Genomic DNA, 23,288 nt, shown 5'->3' with positions numbered 1-23,288 from the left:
GGCCCTGGGTTCGGTCCCCAGCTCTGAAAAAAGGAAAAGAAAAATAAATAAATAAATAAAAATAAAAAAATAAAAATAAAAAAAAATCCTCCGAAAGGTGGTGACACTATTGTCCTAGATATGACTTGATTCTCCCAGCATGTAGTCACTGCTGCACTGGGGAGGGAATGCTAGAAAAATGGGTCAGAGGGTCAAGGCGCTTTGTACCAACCCTGGGACCAATATGATGGAAGGGGAGAACTGACTCCTCTAAGTTGTCCTTTAACCTCTCTCAACACACACACACACATTAAATAAATGTAACTTTTACATACCTTCAGATTTATTATTTTATGTATATGAGTGCTTTGCCTACATATGTATATGTTCCGTGTGTGTGTCTGGTGCCCTTGGGGGTTAGAAGAGTGTATTGAACCTGCTGGGATTGCAGGTGGTTTGCGATTCCCATCTGTTGGGAAACAAACCCTGGTTCTCTGAAAGAGCAGCAGGTGCTCTGAATCGCTGAGCCAGCTCTCCAGCCCCCAAAAGGTAATTTTTAAATTTGTATTTCTTGAAAAAAAAAAAAAAAAAGAGGCAGCCCCATGAGGAGCCCGTTGGAGCTCTCAGTGCTTCTGAGGTGATCGTTATGTTTGCTGGGGTCAAAAGGAAGAAAGCCACCTCAGTGAAAATGAAGTATCAAAGGGATGCTTGACTCCAGTGCGTCAGGAGCCAGCTAGCAGAATGTGGTTCCAACACATAACAGTGAAGAAAATGGAAGGTCTCTGGAGGGCTGGATGGAGGGGAGATGTGATTACAGGCAGGCTGTGTCCTAGAAGAGGGGAAAAAGAGTCGTGGAAAGGGTCAGCTGGCTCTTCCAAGCATCGTTAGAGCGTTCTGAGGAGAAGGCGTACACACCTGAGCCTTTCTGCTCCCGCTATGGAGATGAGTTGGCGAGGATGGGCTGCAGGCTTGACCGTTTGGTGTCTCTGTTAAGCAGGTACTGTGCAGCACATTGGGGTAACAAAGATGGGGAAGATCTCTCTCTTCCTTCTCTTAGATGATGGGAAGATAAGAACACACCTTGGAACCAAACCAGTGGGAAATGCTAAAGAACACACAGCCAGGGCCACACAGAGAAACCCTGTCTCAAAACCAAAACAAAACCCACGGAGCAGGATGAAAACCCTGTCAGGGAAGACAGTTCTCAGTAGAGCTAATAATTGAACTGGATTTTGAAAGAAAGGCTTACCACATGGTCAAACAAGACAAGGGACGGAACTGCATTCATTCTGAGGAGAGGGAATTACTTATGCAGATACAGAGAAGATGGTCTGCTTAGGAAAGGGTTCCTCAGGCAGGGTTGAAGTCTGAATTTCCTGTCGCTGAGTGGCCCAACTACCAGTGTGTGGGAAAGACTGAAAAGTTTGCGGATTCCTAGGAGCAGCCAGTGGGAAATTGCTAAGAAAAGAGGGACACAATGTACTTAGTTACCTTTCTGTTTTGTTTTTTATCTTTTTGTATTGGTTTTTTTCATGTTTTTTTTTTCTATTTCCAGGGCCTGTGTTTACTAGGCAAGTACTCTACCACTGAGCTAAACCCCTAACCCAACCCAAACACTATTTTATTTTTTAAGTGTGTGTGTGTGTGTGTGTGTGTGTGTGTGTGTGAGAGAGAGAGAGAGAGAGAGAGAGAGAGAGAGAGAGAGAGAGAGAGAACATCTATATATCGGGTTAGGTAGCATGCAATTTCAGAAGCTGGAAATCTCTGGACACCAGAGATTCCACGGATCCAAAAGTGCTCCAAGCACCTTTACCTGCTGAGCCTCCGGTCCTTACCATCTGTGGTTTTAAAGGCAGGTGGGGCAGAACAATTGGGCCTGTGAGATAAGGAGGTAGATTACTGTGATAGCTGAGGAATTTAAACAGTATTCCTTTTCCTCAAGTCATAGAATTTGACTTCTGAGTTGCTTTCCTTTATCCGCCAGACATTTGGGTGGAGTTGGCAAGACTGGAAAGAACCTCAGCTCTGTGTATTGATATGGAAGACTGGAGTACTATCACGGGGGTGGGGGGGGGAAGGAGCTATAATAAGCATCAGCCCCAAATTCCTTGATTCAAAAGGCACATGCTTCAAGGTCCTCATCACTGAAAAAGGTCCAAATCACTAACCTGTTATTTGTTTGTTTGTGTATTCAATAGCTATAATTCAGACACTGGAAGGTTGTAGTCATACTGTTCAGCAATATAAAACTGTTAAAAGGTTATCATACTCTGCCCCTACCCTGACACACCCTTTTGCTGGAGAATCATTACAAACTCTGCTTGGTGTGATAGCGCACACCTGTAATCTCAGCAGGAGAATCTAGAGTTCAAGTTTGGGATAGCTGAAACCCTGCCCCTGTAAACAAACAACAGGTTTGGGAGCCTTTTATCCCAGCGCTTGAGAGGCAGATGAGTGAATCTCTGTGAGTTTGAAGTCTGCCTGATTTCTAGAGGTCCAGGCCAGCCACAGATACATAGTTAAGATCTTGTCTCAAATGAACAAAAACAAGAATAACCTTCACTTATTTTCCTTATCTCTACAGCCTTGAACGAATCACTTCCTCGCTCTAAATAATTCTTTTTTTAGTTAAGGGTCTATACAGGCTTAATTATAAAGAATTTTTGGGAAAGAGGGCCTCAGAAAAAATAAATAAAGAAGAAATAAAGAGAAACAGTTGAGAGCTTGGTACACTTTGTTCAGTACATATCCCTTCTAGTCTCCCTCCAGCCTTGTCTGCCTATTCCGTCCCGAATTGCCATCTTTAGTGGATGCGTTCTCTTTAAACCATGCCTATCCTATCATCTCTTGGAGGGAAGGGGGCGTGAGGGTTAAGAACGCGTTTAGCACGGTTTGAAACGTTTGTCCCCGTCAGGCCGCCGTCCTGCAGGTCCGCCATATTGTCTGCCGAAGCTGCCGCTGAAGCTACCGCTGCGGCCGCCGCCAAGTCTGAGCGAGCGGAGCCGCGATGGGTGAGTGAGGCGGCTCAGCCGATGGGTGTTCGGGCTGAGGTGTTGGGGAGCGGGGTCTGGCGAGGGCCTGTCTCTAGTCTGAAGCAGATGTCTGAAGCATCCAGATAGGTATGGGAGGAGAAATCTGATCGGGAGTGCCCCTCAGGCCAGTTTAGGGCCGGCGTAGGGCCGCACGGGGAGCAGTCTCCGGGGCTGGTTCCGGACAGCTAGCGCCTCGGGTCTCCCCACGTGGTGGCCTTGGGTCGGAGCTCGCGCTTCCCGGGGTAAACAGCAGAGCCCTGCCCTCTCGACCTGTGCCTGCTGTGGAACTGGGGGCCGGGCTCCGGGCGGCAGGCCTGGACGCCGCCGCCGAGAGCCTGCTTCCGTGGGCATTTGGCCGACGCGCTTCCGAACGAGGTGAAGTCCTACCTGCCTACGTAAAGGGTAGAGTCCTGTGGGGAGGAGATGCAGGACAGGCCAGCTCCGGACCAGTAACCTAGGGCAGGCCGGGTCTAGCAGAGCTTGGGCCTTTGAAGGCCAGGAAAATGCCCCAGTCGGCGCAGAAATGGGGTGGTTCGGCTAGACTCAGTGACAGCCCTCATAGTGTTGGAAAGACCAAAGCCAAGACTTCTTGTCATAGACAGGTCAGAGACTTAAGGTTTCTGGGCCAATTCTGGTTAGGAGAAAAAAGAGAGACCTGTTGATCTTTTTAAAAGAGGATTCAGGATACGAAGGCCGTTGCCCAAAAGAATATGGTGGTGGTCTTCGAATTCAGAAACAAAACCAACATTGATAATTTACTGGCATCAGTAAAGTTAAAAACTTTAAGTTTGCTACTCTGTACGTGCAGGCATCGTTGTCAGTGCTTAACGTGTCTTGTTTAGCCTAATTGCAACCTAGTGGGATAGGTGCTGCTGTTATTCCTGTTTTACAGATGGGGAAACTGAGGCTTAGAGTTGTAAACTAACTTATCCAAGGTCACACAGTGATTAAACCAGGGTGATCACTCCTGAGCCCTAGGAATTAACTGGTGCCTTTTATGGCCAGGCCCTCTAGTGGTGGGATAAAAGAAAGAGGTGACAGTTTTAACCCTGCATAAAGTTGTGAAGTTTTGTTTTGTTGTGGGTCTAGTTTGAAATCTTCAGTCTGAATGAAACTGAAAAAAGTTCAGAGTGAATTGCTGACCTCCACCTATTGTAAGAGTTTCTGGAGTTATAAAGCATTTCTGGAGTTTGGTATAAATCTCTGATTTTGAGGGAACATAAATTACTTTCTCTGCCAGTGATTTCAGAATCAAATCTGGCTGGCTACTTCCTACCTCTCATCCAGTTACTTAATTTTCAAACAAAATTGTGCATAGAGAAGATGTCTAGCAGAAACCCTATGTTCCTCTGTTTGAGCTTTCACATCTCTAGGAAGGGAGTATGTGTAACCTGGTAAGAGATCTGCAAACAACATAGCATTCTTCCCACCTTCAGTACAGCAGTTCTTTCTCTATCACTCTTATAGTTTCCAGAGAGTGTAAGATTGACTTAGCTTAACTGGTGCCCTGGAGGGAAAGGAGTAATCTGTGAGACTCTTATAGAGTCACAGTCTCAAAGAAACTAGTATAGCTAGTAAGCATTAGCCACGAATGAGATCCTTCCACATTTTACTTCATATCAACCTCTTAAGATTTAAGGTATTAGTTGGGTGGTGTCACATACCTTTAATCCTAGCACTCAGGAGGCAGAGGCAGGCAGATATCTGAGTTCCAGGCCAGCCTGGTCTATAAACAGAGCTCCAGGATAGCCAGGGCTACACACAGAAGCCCTGTCTCAAAAAAAAAAAAAAAAAGTTACCTTTTTTTTTTCCTGTTAGAATGTAAAAGTTTTTCAGTGCAAGAATGAGACTTGGGGATTTAGCTCAGTGGTAGAGTGCTTGCCTAGCAGGCGCAAGGCCCTGGGTTCAGTCCCCAGCTCCGAAAAAAAGAAAAAAGAAAAAGAAAAAAAAAAAAAAAAAAGAATGAGACTTGACTAAAGTCCCAGAAGGAATTTTTAGTATGTAGAGTGAGGTGACTTCCAGCTCAACTTCAGTGATCTATAAGTATATATTTAATCACAATATGCAGTCCTTGGTATTCCCTTTAGCCACAGTAAATTGATGCCTTGAGAAGATAGGTAACTAGTGCAGGGCTAGCAATCCAGGCCCCTGGATACTGGTTATAAGACAGCCAGCCTTCACCCAGAGGCTGGTGTATCACACTGTCTCCTATGTGCACCCTCCCAGGGCCTGTCTTTATGCTGTTTGCCTGTGTTGGTAATGCAACTGTCCTTGCCCATCCCTAGCAAAGACCCCAACCTGATGAGTTCTAGTGGGTGCTGGCTATTTTATCACCATTTCCACTATTTTACTGACTGGGCGTTTGACATTCTCTCCCCAAATCCAAAGAGGCTTGATTAGTGTAAACTCCAAACCAGTCCTTGCTGTGATTCTGTTGTCCTAGGCAATAGTTGATTTTAGACTACCTAGGACCTGAAGGTTCTGGAGCTTCTGGAATAACTTTTCTTTAGAGCTGACTGCCTGGCTTTCTTTTTATTTTAGTTATATGAGTACCCTGTAGCTGTCTTCAGACACGTCAGAAAAGGGCATCGGATTCCATCCAGTTGTGAGCCACCATGTGGTTGCTGGGAATTGAACTCAGGACCTCTGGAAGAGCAGCCAGTGCTCTTTTTTTTTTTTTTTTTTTGGTTCTTCTTTTTCGGAGCTGGGGACCGAACCCAGGGCCTTGCGCTTCCTAGGTAAGCGCTCTACCACTGAGCTAAATCCCCAGCCCCGCAGCCAGTGCTCTTAACCACTGGGCCCCTACTTTCTGGCTTTTTAAAAGAAGATTATTGTTTGCCAGTTTGTATTTTAAATGTTGTAGAAATGACATTTACCTGGAAGCCGTATCACTGACAGCTGGTGCATGCGTAGATGGAGCGTGCTAAGCGGTCTGCAGCCTTTCAGACACTTTACAGATCAATTCATTTAGTTCTCAGGTCCCTATGTTTTAGTTGAAGAAACTGAAGCATAGGAATTCCTCTACTGTGCTCTGCATCTATGCCTTCTGGGTTTTGTTTATTTTCTGGCGGGGAGATGGTTGGTTTGGTTTTTGTTTTCTTCTTGTTTTTCAGTAGTCTGGGTATTGAACCCAGGCAAAGTCAGAATGGTTGTGAACAGTCATGCACTACACAGCTTTTGTGTGAAGAGCACGTTGCAGTTATAATTAAAATCCACATGGTTGTAACACTAACGCCTTCTACTTGTCTAGAGAACGTAGAACTGAAAAACCTCTCGTCAGTCTTAGTGAGTTCTTTAAGAGCCTGAGATTATTAGCCCCGGACGCTGGCTTGCTCCGTTTGTCCCAACTACTAAGAAAGCTGAAGCAGGGACATTTTGAGCCCAGTAGTTGAAAGAGCCTGGGCATCATAACAAGACCCTGTCTCAAAGAAGTTTGAGCTGGGCGGCTGAAATGGCTCAGAGGTCAAAGGTGATTGCTGCCAAGCCTGATGTCTTGAGTTTAATCCCTGGAAGCCACAAATTGTCTCTTACCACCATGCATGCACCTCCTTGAGAACATAGAATATATATTGGACTAGAGATATGGCTCAGCATTAAGACCACCAGCTGCTCTTTAACTGGGGTTTGAGTCACAATTTTCTGTAACTGCAGACCTAGGGTGTCTGACACCTTTAATACCAGTACTCAGAGGCAGAAGCAGGTGGATCTCTGAGTTCCAGGACCTCCTGGTCTACACAGTAAGTTTCATTCAGAACCACCAAGACTACAAAGAGAAACCCTGTCTTGAAAAAGAAAGAAATAAACAAAAATCCTTTTTTTAAAAAAATGAATGCTTTGCCTGTGTGTACATGTGTGTGCAGTGGGTGTGACCAATGACAGCAGAGGCCAGAAGGGGACACCAGCTCCTCTCCTAGACCTGAAGTTATTGGTCGTTCTAAGCAGCCATGTATGTATTTAGAAGCAAACCTTCTCAAGTTATTTCTAAACCACTAAGCCATCTCTACAACAACTAGAAGGTTTGTTCATTTTTTAAAAAAGATTTATTTATTTATTATATATAAGTACACTGTAGCTGTCTGCAGACACACCAGAAGAGGGCATCAGATCTCATTACAGATGGTTGTGAGCCACCATGTGGTTGCCGGGAATTGAACTCAGGACCTCTGGAAGAGCAGACAGTGCTCTTAACCACTGAGCCATCTCTCCAGCCCAGGTTTATTCATGTTATGTTTATATGGGAGTGCCTGTATACATGGCTGTGTACCATGTGTGCTTGCTGTCTGTGGAGGCCAGAGGAAGGTGTCAGATGCTCTGGAGCTGGAGATGAGGTAGTTGTTGGGAACTGAACTGCCTCCTGTGCAAATGCTCTAAGCACTGAGTTGTCTCTCCAGCTGAAAAAGATGAGAAAATAGACCTTTTCTTTCCTTTTTGTTTCTGTCTTTTTCTTTTCTTTTTTCCTTAGGTATCTTGGGCTTTTTTGAAACAGGACCTTAACCCTGGCCTGGAACTTTCTACCTCAGCTTCCCCTATGCTAGAATTACAGGCACGCTCCATCATACTTGGCTGAAAAACAAAAACATTTTTGGGGCTAAAGAGAAGGCTCAGGAGTTAAGAGCATTTATTGTACAGGATCCAAGTTCAGTTCCCAGCATCCACATCAAGCAGCTCACAATAGCCTATAACTGCATTACATCTGTAGGCATCCGTAATCACCCACATACATGTACATATAGGTACAGACACATAAAAATAAAAAAAAATTTAGAGGTTTTGTTTTGTTTGTTTAAGAAAATGAAGTGGGCCATGGTGCTATATGGTTGGTTTTCACAGTCCCAGTACTGAAAGGCTGAGGAAGGATTGTCAGGAGTTCAAAGCTGGCTTGGATTTATGCAGTGAGACCATATCGCAAAAACAAAAAGTGAGGTTAGAAAGAAAGAAGACACTTTTATACAGTTGTATACTGTATAAAACAGTCAAAAAGTTGTTAAGATTTTCAAAGTTTAAACGTGAAAATGAAGGAAAAGGTCATTGATTTTTTTTTTTTTTTAATTTATTTTCAGTCTGAAGAGGTGGCTCTGGTTTAGATCACTTGTTTCTGCACAGGACCCACATTCAATTTCCAGCACCCACATGGCAGCTCACAGTCATTTATAACTTCAGTTCCAGGGGATCCAACGCCTTCTGACCTCTGAGGGCACCTGGCATACATATAGTTCCCTTACATAGGCAAAATATTCATGCACATGAAAATAAAAGAAATGTTTTTTTTTAAATTTATTTTTCTGGGGGCTGGAGAGATGGCTCAGCGGTTAAGAGCACCCAACTGCTCTTCCAGAGGTCATGAGTTCAATTCCTAGCAACCACATGGTGGCTCACAACCATCTGTAAAGAGATCCGATGCCCTCTTCTGGTGTATCTGAAGACAGCTACAGTGTACTTATATATATAATAAATAAATAAATCTTTAAAAAAAAATTATTTTTCTGGGCTGGAGCGATGGCTCAGTGGTTAAGAGCACTGACTGCTCTTCCAGAGGTCCTGAGTTCAAATCCCAGCACCCACATGGTGGCTCACAACCATCTGTAATGGGATCTGAGGCCCTCTTCTGGTGTGTCTGAAGACAGCCACAGTGTATTCATATATATATATGAAATGAAGAATTCTTTTTTTTTTTCTTTTTTTTTTTTTTTCGGAGCTGGGGACCGAACCCAGGGCCTTGCGCTCGCTAGGCAAGTGCTCTACCGCTGAGCTAAATCCCCAACCCCTGAAATGAAGAATTCTTAAAAAAAATAAATACTTTTTCTTATGTGTACGTAGATATGTTTCTGTGTGGGCATGTGCCTGTGAGAGCAGAGAAGTGCATCAGGTCCCCTGGAACTGGGTTACAGGCATTCGTGAGCCGCCAAGTATGTGCAGGTCCAGGGAATAGATAGACATGGGTCTTCCACAAGAGCAGTGAGTGCTCGAGCCACCCAACAAGCTCTGCAGCCCCGGGAAAGAAAAGTCGTGAGTTTAGGTGCAGTGTTGGTTGCCTGAGGAGGGAGGCCTTCACACTTTGGTACACTGCTGACTATTAATTCTCCTGAAGTGACTTAGCACTGCACTCCAGCCAGACTAAGTGTCCCATACCGTGCGCCTTTTCTTTAATGCATTATTTTTTTTCGTACTATTTTTATTTTTAGATGCATAAATACTTACCATTTTGTCTTTCCTGTAATATTCAGTACCATAACATGCATTTTTAGCTTATGAGCAGTAGACTTACTATATAATCTAGGTGTGTGGTAAAATGCACCATCTCAGTAGGACCATGTAAGTAGACTGTGCACATGGTGATGACATCTGCTAAGGCTGAACTTCTCAGAACAGATCCCATGCTATGACTGTTAATAGACTATTAATAGCTTTGGTATAGTTGTTACCAGAATATGGGCTATTAAGGGCAGTGTTCTGCCTCTGCAGAAAGCTCTTTCCTGACTCTGAAATTGCCACCAGCAATGCCAAGATTATGAGGCATAGTTTGTAAATAATCAGTAGTTTAAAAGTGTGGATTGATCCAGCAAAATGGTGCTTGTCACCAAGCCTAAAATCACACGTGGAGGATGGAGAAGACAAAGTCCTAGAAGTTGTGTTGCACCTCTACATATGCACCCTAGCCAGCACACATGTAAAATAGATACAGTATTTTTTTCCTGAGCTAGGATTGTAGCTCAGTCAGCAGAATTGTTGTCTTGAATGTACAAAGAGCTGAGGTGATCCCCAGAACTTCATAAACCATGCACACTGGCAAATACCTATAATTCCAGCACCGCATAGGTAGAGGCAGGAAGATCAGAACCTCAAGGCCATCCTCATCTACAAGCAAGTTCAGGGCTAGCCTAGGCTAAATAAGACCAGGAGTTAGCTATAGAAGACAAATGCAGAGAAGCTCTCTCTCTGCTTTGAGCTGCCAAAATAGCTTTTAAAAACATTTTGAGTAAACAGGTACGCCTTTAATCCCAGCACTCAGGGGATAGAGGCATCTCTCACAGATCTCTGAGTTTGAGGCCAGCAAAGTGAGTTTTAGGACAGTCAGGGCTACACAGAGAAACTCTGTCTCAAAAAAAAAAAAATCACTTGTGCCCTTCATATCCGCAGAGGCTAGAAGATGACATCAGATTCTCTGGGACTGGGATTACAGGTGGTTGTGAACGATTAGGTAGGTGCTGAGGGTTGAGTCCAGTGCCTTTGGGAATACAGCGAGTGTCTTTAACTACTGCATCCGTCATTCATTTTTCCAGTCCCCAAATGTCTTATACTGGTGCTAAGATAGGATAATGAACTTTTCCGATTTGTTTCTGGCTGCAAATAATGGAATCTTTTAAACTGATAATACTTCTAATCAGGAAGCCCGAACACCTCTTTTTGTCTTTGTAGTTGAACACTGTGATACTGTCACTTCAGTCTCTCTCTGTATAGGTTTTTCTTTTTTTTTTTTTTAAGATTTATTTATGTATATGTATAAACTGTCGCTGTCTTCAGACACCCCAAAGAGGGCATCACATCCCATTACAGATGGTTGTGAGCCACCATGTGGTTGCTGGGAATTGAACTCAGGACCTCTGGAAGTACAGTTGATGCTCTTAACCACTGAGCCATCTCTCCAGCCCTGTGTAGGTTTTTCTTAAAGCACAGTTTCATAAAGGGTACTGTCTGGCATCAGCTGGGTTAGCCTTGTGAAACCTCAAGCTCCTTAAAATGATGTGCAAAGAGTACTTTATTTTTATATCTGTCTTGTCTGTCTGTCTGTCTGTCTGTCTATCTATCTATCTATCTATCTATCTATATCCTTATTTTATGTGTATTGGTGTGAGGGTGTCAGATCCCTTGGAACCCGAGTTACAGACAATTGTGAGCTGCCATGTGCTGGGAATTAAACTCAGGTCCTTTGGTAGAGCAATTTCATTTCTGAGATAGAGTTTCACTATGTAGCCCTAACAAGCCTCAAACTCAATAGATCCAACTGCCTCCGCCTCCCCAGGGCTGGGATTAAAAGCATGTTCCACTGTCTGCAGTCAGTAGTACTGTTTTTAAAGTTATTAGTGAAGATTCAGTGAAATACTGGATTGCAAAAAATACTTTGTGGGCAGGGTATGGTTAAGCATACCTGAAGTCCTGCCCCCAAGAGACTGGACAGAGAAGGATCATGAGTTGGAGGCCAGCCTAGACCATCTCTGGATTCTCTGTCTCGAAACAAACAAGACAAAACGAACCACTTGTGAAACATAGGGTGTTAGTACTAGGGAAGCTCTCAAACTGCACATCCTCTATGGCAGTGCTCCTCAGCCTGTGGGCTGAGGCCATCAGAAAACATGTGCTTACGGTGTTCATAGGAACTGAGACACTGCTCTACAGCAAAATTACAGTTATGAAAGAGCAAGAAAAATACATTTGTGATTGGGGGTTCCTAAGATCATCAGAAGTGTGTGTTTTCTGATGGTTGCACCCCACAGGTTGAGAGCCTTAGCTCTATGGCCTGCCCTTTGTTAGGCATGTTTGTCAGTCTTGTAAAACACATACCTGGTGCTTCAGTCCTCTTTATCTCAGAGACTCAATCTACTTCTAAAATCCGAATCTGCAGGTCAGTACGCAAGGATTTCCTGCTGGTTTTTCTAGTTTTATGACATTTTTTGCCTACCCTGCAATCCACTCATTTCCTTCTTTGCATGTGAGCATTTCTAGTGGAGTGTAATAAATTCTAGAAATTCTTACACTTATTTGGCGTGAGTGTGGGTTTACCATGACACACATGTGGAGGTCAGAAGTGTCCCACTGTGTAGAGTCTTCAGGCTTGAGCTTGCTCAAGGTATCAGTCTTGGAGGTAAGCATCCTAATCTGCTATGCTATCTCAGTGGCCACCACGAGGAGAGCCCTTAAGTGGTGTGATAGTCCTGGAAAGAGACCATGGTGCTGGCAGTGACTGAGGTCTAGTCGCAGGGAATAGAGTCCCCAGGGTGGGTGTTGATTTCGTGCGGTGGCTAAGTTGATCACGTGAGCATCACGTATGCCTCCTGTGTCTGTTGACTTGAGCAACCGAGTGGATAGTAATAGTGAAATGTGTAGGCGATCTAGAAGACCTCTGATGGCCAAGGGAAGGCAAGCAAAAGACAAGTGAATATGGAAGTGAAGAGGGTGGGGTCTGGGAGTGAGGTTCCCTTATCTGTGTGTTTGTCTCTATAAAGCTCGAAACCATAGACTCAACAAAAACACCGGGGTCTGCAGATATTAGGCTAAAAAGAATGTGCAGAGAGAGGGCGGGGCAGTCTTTCCATCCAGGTAGTGGAGTCAGGCAGCGGTGGGAGCACGCACGCCTTTGGTTCAGCAATTGGGAGGCAGAGCTGGTGGATCTCCGCCTGCCTCCTTTGTCTCCCCAGTGGTTGGGATTAAAGTTATGAAACAGCATGCCCATCCAACGCTCACTACATGGCCCTGACTGGCCTGGAACTCACAGAGATCTGCCTGCCTCTGACACATCAGTTCTGGAAGTAAGTGTGTCTGTTGCCATACCTGGCAAGTAGTTTGTTTTTTGTTTTTTTTTTTTCTTTTTTTTCCGGGGCTGGGGATCGAACCCAGGACCTTGTGCTTCCTAGGCAAGTGCTCTACCACTGAGCCAAATCCCCAACCCCTGTTTTTTGTTTTTGTTTTTGTTTTTTTTAAGTTTTTTTGGGTTTTTTGTTTTTGTTTTTTAAAGATTTACTTATTTAATGTATATGAGTACACTGTCGCTGTCTTCAGACACACCAGAAGAGGGCATCGGATCCTATTACAGATGGTTGTGAGCCACCATGTGGTTGCTGGGAATTGAACTCAGGACCTCTGCAAGATCAGCCATGTGTTTTGCTTGCATGTATGTCTATGCATTATGCCAGGTGCCTATGGAGATCAGAAGAGTGTGTCAAATCCCCTGTGACTGGAGCACACCTCTGTGAGCCGCCATGTGGGCAGTACTGGGATTAGAACCTGGGTCCTATGTTAGAGTAGCCAGTGCTCTTAACCACTAAGCCATCTCTCCAACTCCTGAGTTTTTTAATGGCATTTAGTGTGTGTGTGAGTGACAGGTCCCCCACCCTTTTTAAAGACTTCCTTGTTACTAATAATTACCAAAACACAAGAAATCTGAAGAACTGAAGTTGAAATTTGATGGCAGAGTCTGGTGGTGGAGGCACAGGCCTAGCACTGGGGGGAGACAGGGGAGCTCTAAGTCTGAGGCCAGGCAGGACTACTCAGAGAGACCCTGTCTCAAAAACTAAGTAAGTAGATAGATAGATAGATAGATAGATAGATAGATAGATAGATAGATAGATAGATAGATAGTGAATGACAGACAAGGCAGCCAACAGGAATTCTCACATCAACTTTTACGATTTGACTTTGAGATCTAGCACTCAAAAGAAACCTCTAATCACAACCATCTAGTCACATAGTTTTGTGATATACTTTTGTGCATGCGCCGTACATGCGTGTGCCAGTAGCAGTCCTGCTCTTGAACTGTTAAAGGCTCAAGATGATTCTGTTGGTAAATCCACTTGCATCAAAAGCCTGGTGGGCCTGAACCTGACCTCCACATGCGTGCTTGGCGCACTTGCCTGCATACACAGACACAATCCTCATCAAAAAAATTTTTTTCAAGACAAACAGTTCTAAAGAATAAAATTTGACTATAAGATTGAACTTTGAGGGCCGGAGAGATGGCTCATCGGTTAAAGTCACTTGCAAGAGGCTGGAGAGATGATGACTCAGTGGTTAGAGCACTGACTGCTCTTCCAGAGGTCCTGAGTTCATTTCCCAGCCACATGGTGACTCACAGTCATCTATAATGGGATCCAGTGCCCTCTTCTGGTGTGACTGAAGATAGCGACAGTGTAGTCATATAAAAAATATTTTTTTAACAAAAGTGAAACTTTGAAAGTTCTTGAACTGACTTGAAAAATGACTCAGCACAAGTGTGATGGTGTGTATATGCTCGGCCCAGGGAGTGGCACTGTGAAGAGGTGTGACCTTGTTGGAGTAAATGTGTTACTGTGGGCGTGAAGTGAATCCTATTTTCTAGGAGATAACAGATTAAGGAATTTTGGGGCAAGATCCTACCCAGCTAAATTTAGATCCAGGCTTGGTGGTACACACCTTTAATCCCAGGAGACTGGCATGCAGATCTCTGAGTTCAAGGTCAATCTGCAGAGCAAGATCCAGGACAGCCAAGCTTAGTCTGTGAGGGAGTTGGAAAAAACAAAGCTAGTGATAATGTAATAGGACAAGGGGGCCATGTTCCAGCTCCTGCAAGCAGCAGAACTCGGCAGCTTTGGCCATGTTCTTCTGGCTTTAGAGTCCAGAATAGAAAGCATTACTGGAACAATTGATGCTAGTTAGCTAGGGCTAAGAAATTAGTGGTTATTAAGAAAAGACCAGCATCACCAAGGTGAAATCTTCTGGGAAGTGTTTTCTTTGTTTCTTAAGATTTATTTATTTATTCTGTATAAGTACACTGTAACTGTCTTCAGACACACCAGAAGAGGGCATCAGATCCCATTACAGATGGTTGTGAGCCACCATGTGGTTGCTGGGATTTGAACTCAGGACCTCTGGAAGAGCAATCAGTGCTCTCAACCACTGAGTCATCTCTCCAGTGGGAAGTGTTTTCTGAGAGCACAAAGAAGCTGTGTTCCAGAGATGGCCAAGGTTGTACCTCATGCTGCAGCTGTACTTGGTAATGTGTAAGAGTCACCCAGGTGATACTGATTTTGAAGGCATGAAGTGTTTGTTCATGAAGAGCAGCTGAGGCTTGGCACTGTGAGAGGCCATGGAAGGCCATTGGTGAAGGTGCAGCCTCAGTTGTAGTTGATGGTCCAGGACCAAAGGGGTCGTGCAAAGGATTTGAGGCTTGGCACCATGAAGAGAGCCTATGAAACGGTATTGGTGAAGCCTAGTTGTAGTATAAGACCCCAGTGTATTGGAGATGCCAGTACCATGGGATCAACGCCAAGAACAACAGCATCAGTGAAGTAGTTCAACCTGAGTTTAGAGTGCTACAGAGGGCAGAGCTGGAGGAGCCCAGAAGATTGTGTGTGGAGCCCAGACATTGAAACAAGAAGCTGTAACTGCCTTGGAGACCCCAAGATGTTTGAGATGCCAGAGCCATGGGCTATCTGCTAACAAAAGCTACTAACAGAGTAGAACCAGCCCAGAAAAAAGAAGTTTGTTACAGTCAACAAAGATGAAAAAGGAGCTGGAGATCTAAAGACTGCTTTGACGTCAGACATGGAGATGCAGAGTCTGGAGTCTGCCCAGCTGGTTTCCCGTCTTGCTCTGGGGATTACAGTTAAGTGATTGGATGGATCTCAAAAGAGACCTTGAACCTTTGGACTTCTAATGTTGAGACTGCTACAGACTAATAAACTAAGCATTTTGCGTTATGCTATGTTTAGATATGGCCACCATAGACTCATATGTTTGAACAGGCTTATGGGGGCCAGTGAGTGGAATGTAATGGTTTGTATATGCTTGATTCAGGGAGTGGCACTATTAGGTGTGGCCCTGTTGGAGTAGGTGTGTCACTGTGGGCTTGGGCTTAAGACCCTTACCCTATCTGCCTGGAAATAAGTCTTCCAATAGCAGCCTTCAGATGAAGATGTAGAACCCTCAGCTCTGCCTGTACCATGCCTGCCTGGACACTGCCATGCTCCTGTCTTGATAATGGACTGAATCTTTGAACCTGTAAGCCAGCTCCAATTAAATGTTGTCTTTAGAGAGTTCTTGGTCATGGTGTCTCTTCACAGCAATGAAACCCTAAGACACCAGGAAAGGAACTTGTTCTGTACTGGAGGCTAATTGGTCTAGTAATTACCGAATCACCAACCTTGAAGGCATCCTGGTAAAGATAATTTGTTAAAAAAGGACTGGTGTGGCCAGCTTGGTGGTATATACCTATAATATCAGCTCTTGGGAGGCTGAAGCAGGAAAGTAGCAAGTTTGTTTTGCTTTTTTTTGAGTTCCTTGAGATAATGTCTAATATAGCTCTGGCTGTCCTGGAACTTGATGTGTAGACCAGGTTGGCCTCAAATTCACAGAGATTCACCTATCTCCGTCTCCTGAGTGCTAGGTGGTGAGTTTGAAGCTTGCATAAGCTACGTGTGAAATGTGTGTTTCAAATCAAGGAAACAAAATGCTTTAATGCTTTACCAGCCTAAATCAACATATGAAACAAACAATAGCAACAACAAAAATACACACGTATAAGTTAGACTTAATTAAAATGTAAGCTTCCATATTTCAAGGAACACATGAAGAGAATGAGAGTGAGGTTGGAGATAGCCCAGTAAGTGAAGTGCTTGCTGAATGGGTGTGAGAACTTGAGTTCAGATCCTAGAACACGTGTAAAGATCAGGTGGGCAGGAAGATTTCATGGCAATTACATTGAGTGTGTAGTAGGGACATTCTAACTAATAATTCTTCTGATCCACAAACATGGATGCTTTTGTTCATTAATTTTGTTTGCTCTTCAGTTGTTTTCTTCTTCAGATGTTCTAAACCATAGCTCAGTCTCTGACATTCAGTGTGTAGCCCAAGCCGGCCTTGAACTTTGGTATTGCTATTGCCTCGTTCCTAATGCTGGAGTTAGAGGGAGCATGAGCCATAAATGGCTAATATTTTAATGAACTCTGTGTGTGTGTGTGTGTGTGTGTGTGTGTGTGTGTGTGTGTGTGTAATTTTTTTAAATGGGGCTTCTCTATGTAGCCTAGGCTGTCCTGAAACTCCGAGATCCACCTGCCTCTGACTCCTATGTGTTGAAGTTGAAGGCTTGCACAATACAGGGCATGACAATTTTAGTTATTTTTATTTTTAAGACAGGACGTCACAGAGATCTGCCTGGCTATAATAGCAAATTTTTGCTAAGAACTGTGTATTTGTTCATAGTAATAAGTAGGTATACATAAAGTTTAGGCCAGTCTGGTTTTGTCTTTGGTAAGAATAGGCAAAGTATGTTTTAGAAGAACAACTCTGAGTGTTTGGCTTTGTTCGTGTGTTATTGTCGTACCCTTCACGTCTCAACATTACAGCTGACTTTGTACTCTGGAGGTTTTTTATTTGATTATTCTAATGTTGGAGATGTCGGCTCACCTATTAACTTTAGATTTGTTCTTGTTTGGACTTTGGTCTATAAAGAGAATTTACTATACAAGAAATTATGTATTGAGAAAATGAGTTCCTCAGAATCAGGTTTGACTGAAGTGGGGCGCTCTTAAGTCAGTGGGAACAAAGCATCGCCGTCTCTGAGGTGGGAGGGTCTGTAGTAACGGTTTTCTCATGTGCTTCTGCAGATGTTCGTCCTTCCATTCTTTGTTGCCTGCTTCTCCAGTGAAGTCATAAGTAGATATTGTGTGATAGTTACTTATCACCATGGTAACTAAAGGAGCAATGTGGTTCCTATTTCAGTTTAACTGTCAACTGTGCTCAAAGGAGAGGACAGCCTCTGGGACAGCACAGGCTCAATCATGAAAAACTATGTGTCAGGTACTAAAGGGCAGCATTCCACAGGGGCTTGCCTTTAGTAGTCTCTCCTCCACCTGTGTAGGGACCCATAGGAGAGGTCACTGTAGATCCGTGTGCGTGTGCGTGCGTGCGTGCGTGCGTGCGTGCGTGCGTGCGTGCGTGCGTGCGTGTGTGTGTGTGTGTGTGTGTTCACACATACTGTGCATGTGGAAGTCAAAGAACAGCTTGCAATAATTGATTCTCTCCTTCAACTGTGTGGATCCTGGTAATAGAGCGTGGTCCTGAGGCTTGGCAGCAAAACCATCGCTTACTACTGAACCGTTTTCATTTGATGGCTTGCTTTCTTGCTTACTGTTTATTTTTTGTTCTTAAATATAGTTAAAACAGTACACTGTAGCTGTCTTCAGACACACCAGAAGAGGGCACTGGATCCCATTACAGATGGTGTCAGCCATGTGGTTGCTGGGAATTGAATTCAGAACCTCTGGAAGAGCAGTCAGTGCTCTTAATAGGGGCTGAGCCATCTCTCCAGCCCCTATTTTTATTTTTAATGTGCATGTGCTTGTGTTTCTATATACCTGATGTCCCATGTGTGTGTAGAAACCTGGAGAGGCAGAAGAGGCATCAGATGCCCTGGAACTAGAACTATAGACGGTTGTAAGCCATCATGTGGGTGATGGGAACTGAACTAAACTACAGATGGTTGTAAGCCATCATGTGGGTGATGGGGACTTAGCCTGGGTCCTCCCCAAGTGCAGCCAGTGCTCTTAACCACTAATCATTTCTCCAACTTCTCTTGTTTTGTTTGTTTTTTTTGTTTTGTTTGGTTTTTTTAGGATTTATTTAGTTTTACTTTATGAGTGTACTGATGTGCCTGGTACATTCAGAGGTTAGAAAGTGGCATTGGATCCCATGCCATGGAGCTAGAGTTTACAGATAGTTGTCAGCCACCATATGGGTTCTGGGAATTGAACCTGGGTTCTTTGCAAGAGCAGCAAATGCTTTTAACCACTGAGCCATCTCCTCGGCAGCCCCTCCCCCCTCTCAAGATAATAATCTTCATGGACTTTGCTAAGTGAACTTCCAAAGCTCCTAGAGAGACTAACCAGAGACTCTTTTCTCCTTCTTCATCCCATTTCTTTTTTTTTTTTTTTTGGAGCTGGGGATCGAACCCAGGGCCTTGCGCTCGCTAGGCAAGCGCTCTACCACTGAGCTAAATCCCCAACCCCTTCATCCCATTTCTTTTCCGGCTGAGAAGGTGTTTGCCATCTTCCTACGTTTTCTCTTTATCTCTATTCTCATTTTGATCCTGTGTGGAAAGGAACTGCTGCGCTCACAACTCTTGACAATCTCTTCCCTTCTAGAGACCATGGCAAGCCCAGGGAAAGACAATTATCGAATGAAGAGCTATAAGAACAATGCCTTAAACCCTGAGGAAATGAGACGAAGAAGGGAGGAAGAGGGCATTCAGCTTCGGAAACAGAAGCGGGAGCAGCAAGTAAGTTACCTGAGTGTTCTCAGGAGGACCCATGGGGGCACTGGCCAGCTTCAGGGGTGACCCTTACCCTTCATCCTTCTGCCTGGGGCAGTGTGGCCCTCACCCTTCCTCAGCAATCTGCTTCTCTCTCTCTCTTTTTTTTTTTCCCGGAGCTGGGGACCGAACCCAGGGCCTTGCGCTCGCTAGGCAAGCGCTCTACCGCTGAGCTAAATCCCCAACCCCGGCTCTTACCCTTCCTAATGCTGTGACCCTGTAATACAGTTCCTCATGTTGTGGTGACCCCAACCATAAAAGTATTTCATTGCTACTTCGTAACTTATGAATCATACTGTAAATATCTGTATTTTCTGATGGTCTTAGGCAACCCCTACCCACAAAGGGATCTCAACCCATAGGTTGAGAAATGCCGGCATAAGGAAATATAGTTTATCTAGGTAGCAGGCTAGTCATCTAATTTGCTTCCTTGTTTGTTTTGTAAGTGGGTACACATGTGTGCAAACTGTATATGTGTGTATGTCTGTCCAGACATTGATACTACAGTCTTTCCCAGTTGCTGTCCGTCTTAACTTCCATCACTGAACCTGGAACCCACTGATTGGCTTGACTGGCCAGTGTCCTCTAGAATTCTGCCTCCTAAATGCTGGGATTATAACTGTGAACTGCTACACCTAACTTCCATATTGGGGATCTGAACTCTGGTCTTCATGCTTGCTTCACAAGCATTTTACTCATTAATCCATGTCCCCAGCCTTCCGGGTTCTGCTTCTAAAGAAATGTTGGAAACTTTGAGAAAGGAAAAACAATTTCTTAATTCTTTTCTAAAAATTAAACCAAGTGTCATTTTTATTCATATTGGGGTTGTAACTTTCTGTTCCCTATGGTTTTCCTTGCTTGGTTGTTTGAGACGCATATGTGCTTGTGCATGGCATGGCATGCAAGTGGAAGTCAGAGGACAGCCTCCGAGTGTCAGTCCTCACTGTGAACCGTGGCTGAGCCTGGGTCTCCTGGGTCTGTCTGTGCTGCATGTGCCAGCCCGTCTCCCTCCAATCTGCCCGTCGTAGCACTGGGACGATAGTATAAGTACTAGGGACTGAGACTCAGCTTCCCATGGTGGTTCAGCAGGTGCTTTAGCCACTGAGTTTTTGTTCATCCTTTAACTTAAATTTGGGGCTGGAGAGATGACTGAGCTGTTCATGGTGCTTACTGCTCTTGGAGAGGACCCAGGTTTGGGTTTTAGCACCTACAGAGTGGTTTACAGCCATGCATCACTCTAGTTCTAAGAGATGCACTGTTCTGGCCTCCAGGGGCTCCTGTGTGCGTGTGCTGTACCTGAACTCACTCAAGCACAGATGTACATACGTGTATTTTTTTTTTTCTTTTTTCTTTTTTTCGGAGCTGGGGACCGAACCCAGGGCCTTACGCTTGCTAGGCAAGCGCTCTACCACTGAGCTAAATCCCCAACCCCCTTTTTTTTTTTTTTTTTTTAATTTAAAAAACTTGGAAGAAATTATATTGATCAGGCAGTGGTAGCTCATGCCTTTAAGCCCAGCACTTAGGAAGCAGTGGCTGGAGGATCTCCATGAGTTCAAGGCCAGAGTACTCTACAGAGTGAGTAATCAGGACAGCCAAGAGAAACCCCGTCTCATAAAACCAAATAAAGTAAATAAATAAAATCATTCTGATAATTCCATCAGTGTGTAATGTACCTTCTCTTCTCCTCCTCCTGCTGAATCCCTTCCCAGTAACTCCTACTTCCATGCATCTCATTCCATTGTGCCCTACTGAGTCTAATGAGGGTTAGTTAATGACAACTAGACAGTTTACCAGTGGCTGTACCACAGAAGAAAATGACACTTCCTCTGCCAGCTTCCTTGTGCCTCTTGTCTTTTTTTTTTTTTTTTTAAAGATTTATTTATTTATTTATTTATTTACAGGTTCGTTGTCCTCAGACACACCAGAAGAGGGCATCGGATCCCATTACAGATGGTTGTGAGCCACCATGTGGTTGCTGGGAATTGAACTCAGGACCTCTGGAAGAGCAGTTAGTGCTCTTAACCGCTGAGCCCTCTCTCCAGCCCGCCTTTTATCTTCATACTGTACACAATATAGTCTGTGCTTGGCCTGGCCATAGAGACTTAGTCATTCTGGGCTTACTTTCTGTTCTTTAGAACTAGAGTTTCAGAACAACCAGAGCAATGTAGAAAGACCCCGTTTCCAAAGCAAAACAAAGAAATACTTTGATTTTGTGTGTATGTGTATGTATATGCACCTGGTGTCGGCAGAGGGCAGAAGCAGAGACTGGATCCCCTGGAACTGGATAAGTTTCAGGCTGGGAACCTTCTTTAAGAGTCTTCTGTGTTAGATGTACTTAGGACAAGTCTGGCAATGGGGTCACACACTCTGAATCCCAGCACTCAGGTGGCAGAAGCAGGTAGATCTCTTGAGTTTGAGGATAGCCAGGGCTACACAGAGAAACCTTGTCTCAAAAAAGAAAAATGCCCAGTCCAGAGACTGTGTCTTACCTGCTTTTGTCACATTTTCTTTGTCTTCCTGGAACTCCCTCAGTGATCTGCCTGACACTGCCACCACCACCCTTATTTCTTCTTCTTCTTTTTAATGTTTTTTCATCCCTCACCATTACACAAAGTGCAAAGGTGTTGGGTTTTTTTTAATGAATTTTATTTAAAGACCATGAGTAGATGTATTACAGAAAACAAAGCTGTTGACTATGTTTCATGTCTGCCTAAAGGTTGACCTCATTCATTTTCCTCACGCTCATATTTTCTTGTCATTATGTCATGATCAGCCTTCAGTCTGTGAGTGATGTTACCCTCTGTCTCCTCTCTTCACTTGTCAGCTTTTTAAACGGAGAAATGTGGAGCTGATTAATGAAGAAGCTGCCATGTTTGACAGTCTGCTGATGGATTCCTACGTGAGCTCCACAACTGGGGTAAGCCGTGCAAGGCATGGTCACAGCTGCTGTCAGGACAGAAATCAGATGTGGACATTCAGCAAGAAGTCAACTCTGGTGCAGATCCCTGAAGAAACATTTAGGGAAGCTGCACCCCAGATCAGGAATCCCTTTTAAATATTGTCTCTTGAAGCAGACATGGATTGGATAAACCCTCCTCCTGGATCTCTTATGCCCTCCTCTTACTTGAGGATCTTAAAAAGCACAACGCCCTGTAAGATTATGTTCTCCTTTCTGTTTTTTTTATTGACCTGAAAGGTCATAAACCTGTTTTCTATTCTAGGAGAGTGTGATCACAAGGGAAATGGTGGAGATGCTCTTTTCTGACGATTCTGACTTACAGTTAGCAACCACACAGAAATTCCGGAAACTCCTTTCCAAAGGTATAGAACCCGGTCCTTCTCAGAGACTTTAGACTTTTGTCTCTTTTATTTAACTATTACCCATTGCTCATCCTACCTTTCTGAATGAGTCAGGTATATTCCCACTTTTTTTTTTTTTTTCGGAGCTGGGGACCGAACCCAGGGCCTTGCGGTTGCTAGGCAAGTGCTCTACCACTGAGCCAAATCCCCAACCCCTATATTCCCACTTTTACACTTGATATTCCCTCTTCTAAGAATCCTTTCCCCCAAAATCCTCAGCTCCTCCTTCAGCTACTGTGTGTGTGTGTGTGTGTGTGTGTGTGTGTGTGTGTGTGTGTGTGTGTGTGTGTGTGTTTCAAGACAAGGTTTCTCTGTATAGCCCTGACTGTCCTGGAATTCTCTCTATAGACCAGGCTGGCTTTAAATTTGAATTTATGCCTCCCAAGTGCTGGGATTATGGTGTGCGCCACCCCCACTCAGCAAGAGCAGTGGTGGCCTCTGTTGGATGGGAAATACACAGGCTAGGGTTATCATTCCTTGGCCTTTTCTCTCCTTTCCCGATGTGCCTACCTTAGGAAATGCACAGGTGAGCATTCCTAATTAGGTTGTTTGTACTTATAACATGCCACGGGTATTCTGCAGCTGTAGATGAGTAAAGGACAGCTTTGCAGAGTTTCCAAAAGTGGTCAGAGCGTCTAGAATTGTGAATGGATCAGTCCAAGCTTCTCCTGACTTTTCCTATCTTTCCTGTTTTCCTCTAGAGCCAAGTCCTCCAATAGATGAAGTTATTAACACTCCAGGAGTAGTTGATCGGTTTGTGGAGTTTCTGAAGAGGAGTGAGAATTGTACATTACAGGTAAAAGCTCTCAGGTGGAATGGCCAGATGAACATTCTCACATGACAGTGGGCTGTCTCTGTGG

The 23,288-nt window shown here is 44.3% G+C and overlaps 1 protein-coding gene across 4 annotated transcripts in view; it reads left to right on the top strand.

Annotated features, from left to right (window-relative positions):
- The first annotated feature begins 745 nt into the window (after positions 1 to 745).
- Kpna6 (karyopherin subunit alpha 6) overlaps positions 746 to 23,288 on the top strand; it is a 35,058-nt gene continuing 12,515 nt past the window's right edge. The window contains exons 1-5 of one of the 4 annotated variants that reach the window (XM_039110358.2): positions 746 to 2,990; positions 18,902 to 19,035; positions 21,893 to 21,985; positions 22,290 to 22,389; positions 23,130 to 23,224. In XM_039110358.2, coding sequence (XP_038966286.1) covers positions 2,987 to 2,990; positions 18,902 to 19,035; positions 21,893 to 21,985; positions 22,290 to 22,389; positions 23,130 to 23,224 — 426 coding nt within the window. In that variant the 5' untranslated portion in view covers positions 746 to 2,986. Of the gene's footprint in view, positions 2,991 to 3,114; positions 3,387 to 15,623; positions 15,762 to 17,511; positions 17,559 to 18,901; positions 19,036 to 21,892; positions 21,986 to 22,289; positions 22,390 to 23,129; positions 23,225 to 23,288 lie in introns of those variants that run through there. The other 3 variants (XM_039110360.2, XM_063288025.1, NM_001015029.2) reach the window with 3 other exon arrangements.

The sequence above is a fragment of the Rattus norvegicus genome, chromosome 5 (genome assembly GCF_036323735.1).
Source record: "Rattus norvegicus strain BN/NHsdMcwi chromosome 5, GRCr8, whole genome shotgun sequence".
In the NCBI taxonomy this organism is placed as follows: Eukaryota; Metazoa; Chordata; class Mammalia; order Rodentia; family Muridae; genus Rattus; species Rattus norvegicus.
This window is presented reverse-complemented; position numbering and strand designations above follow the sequence as displayed.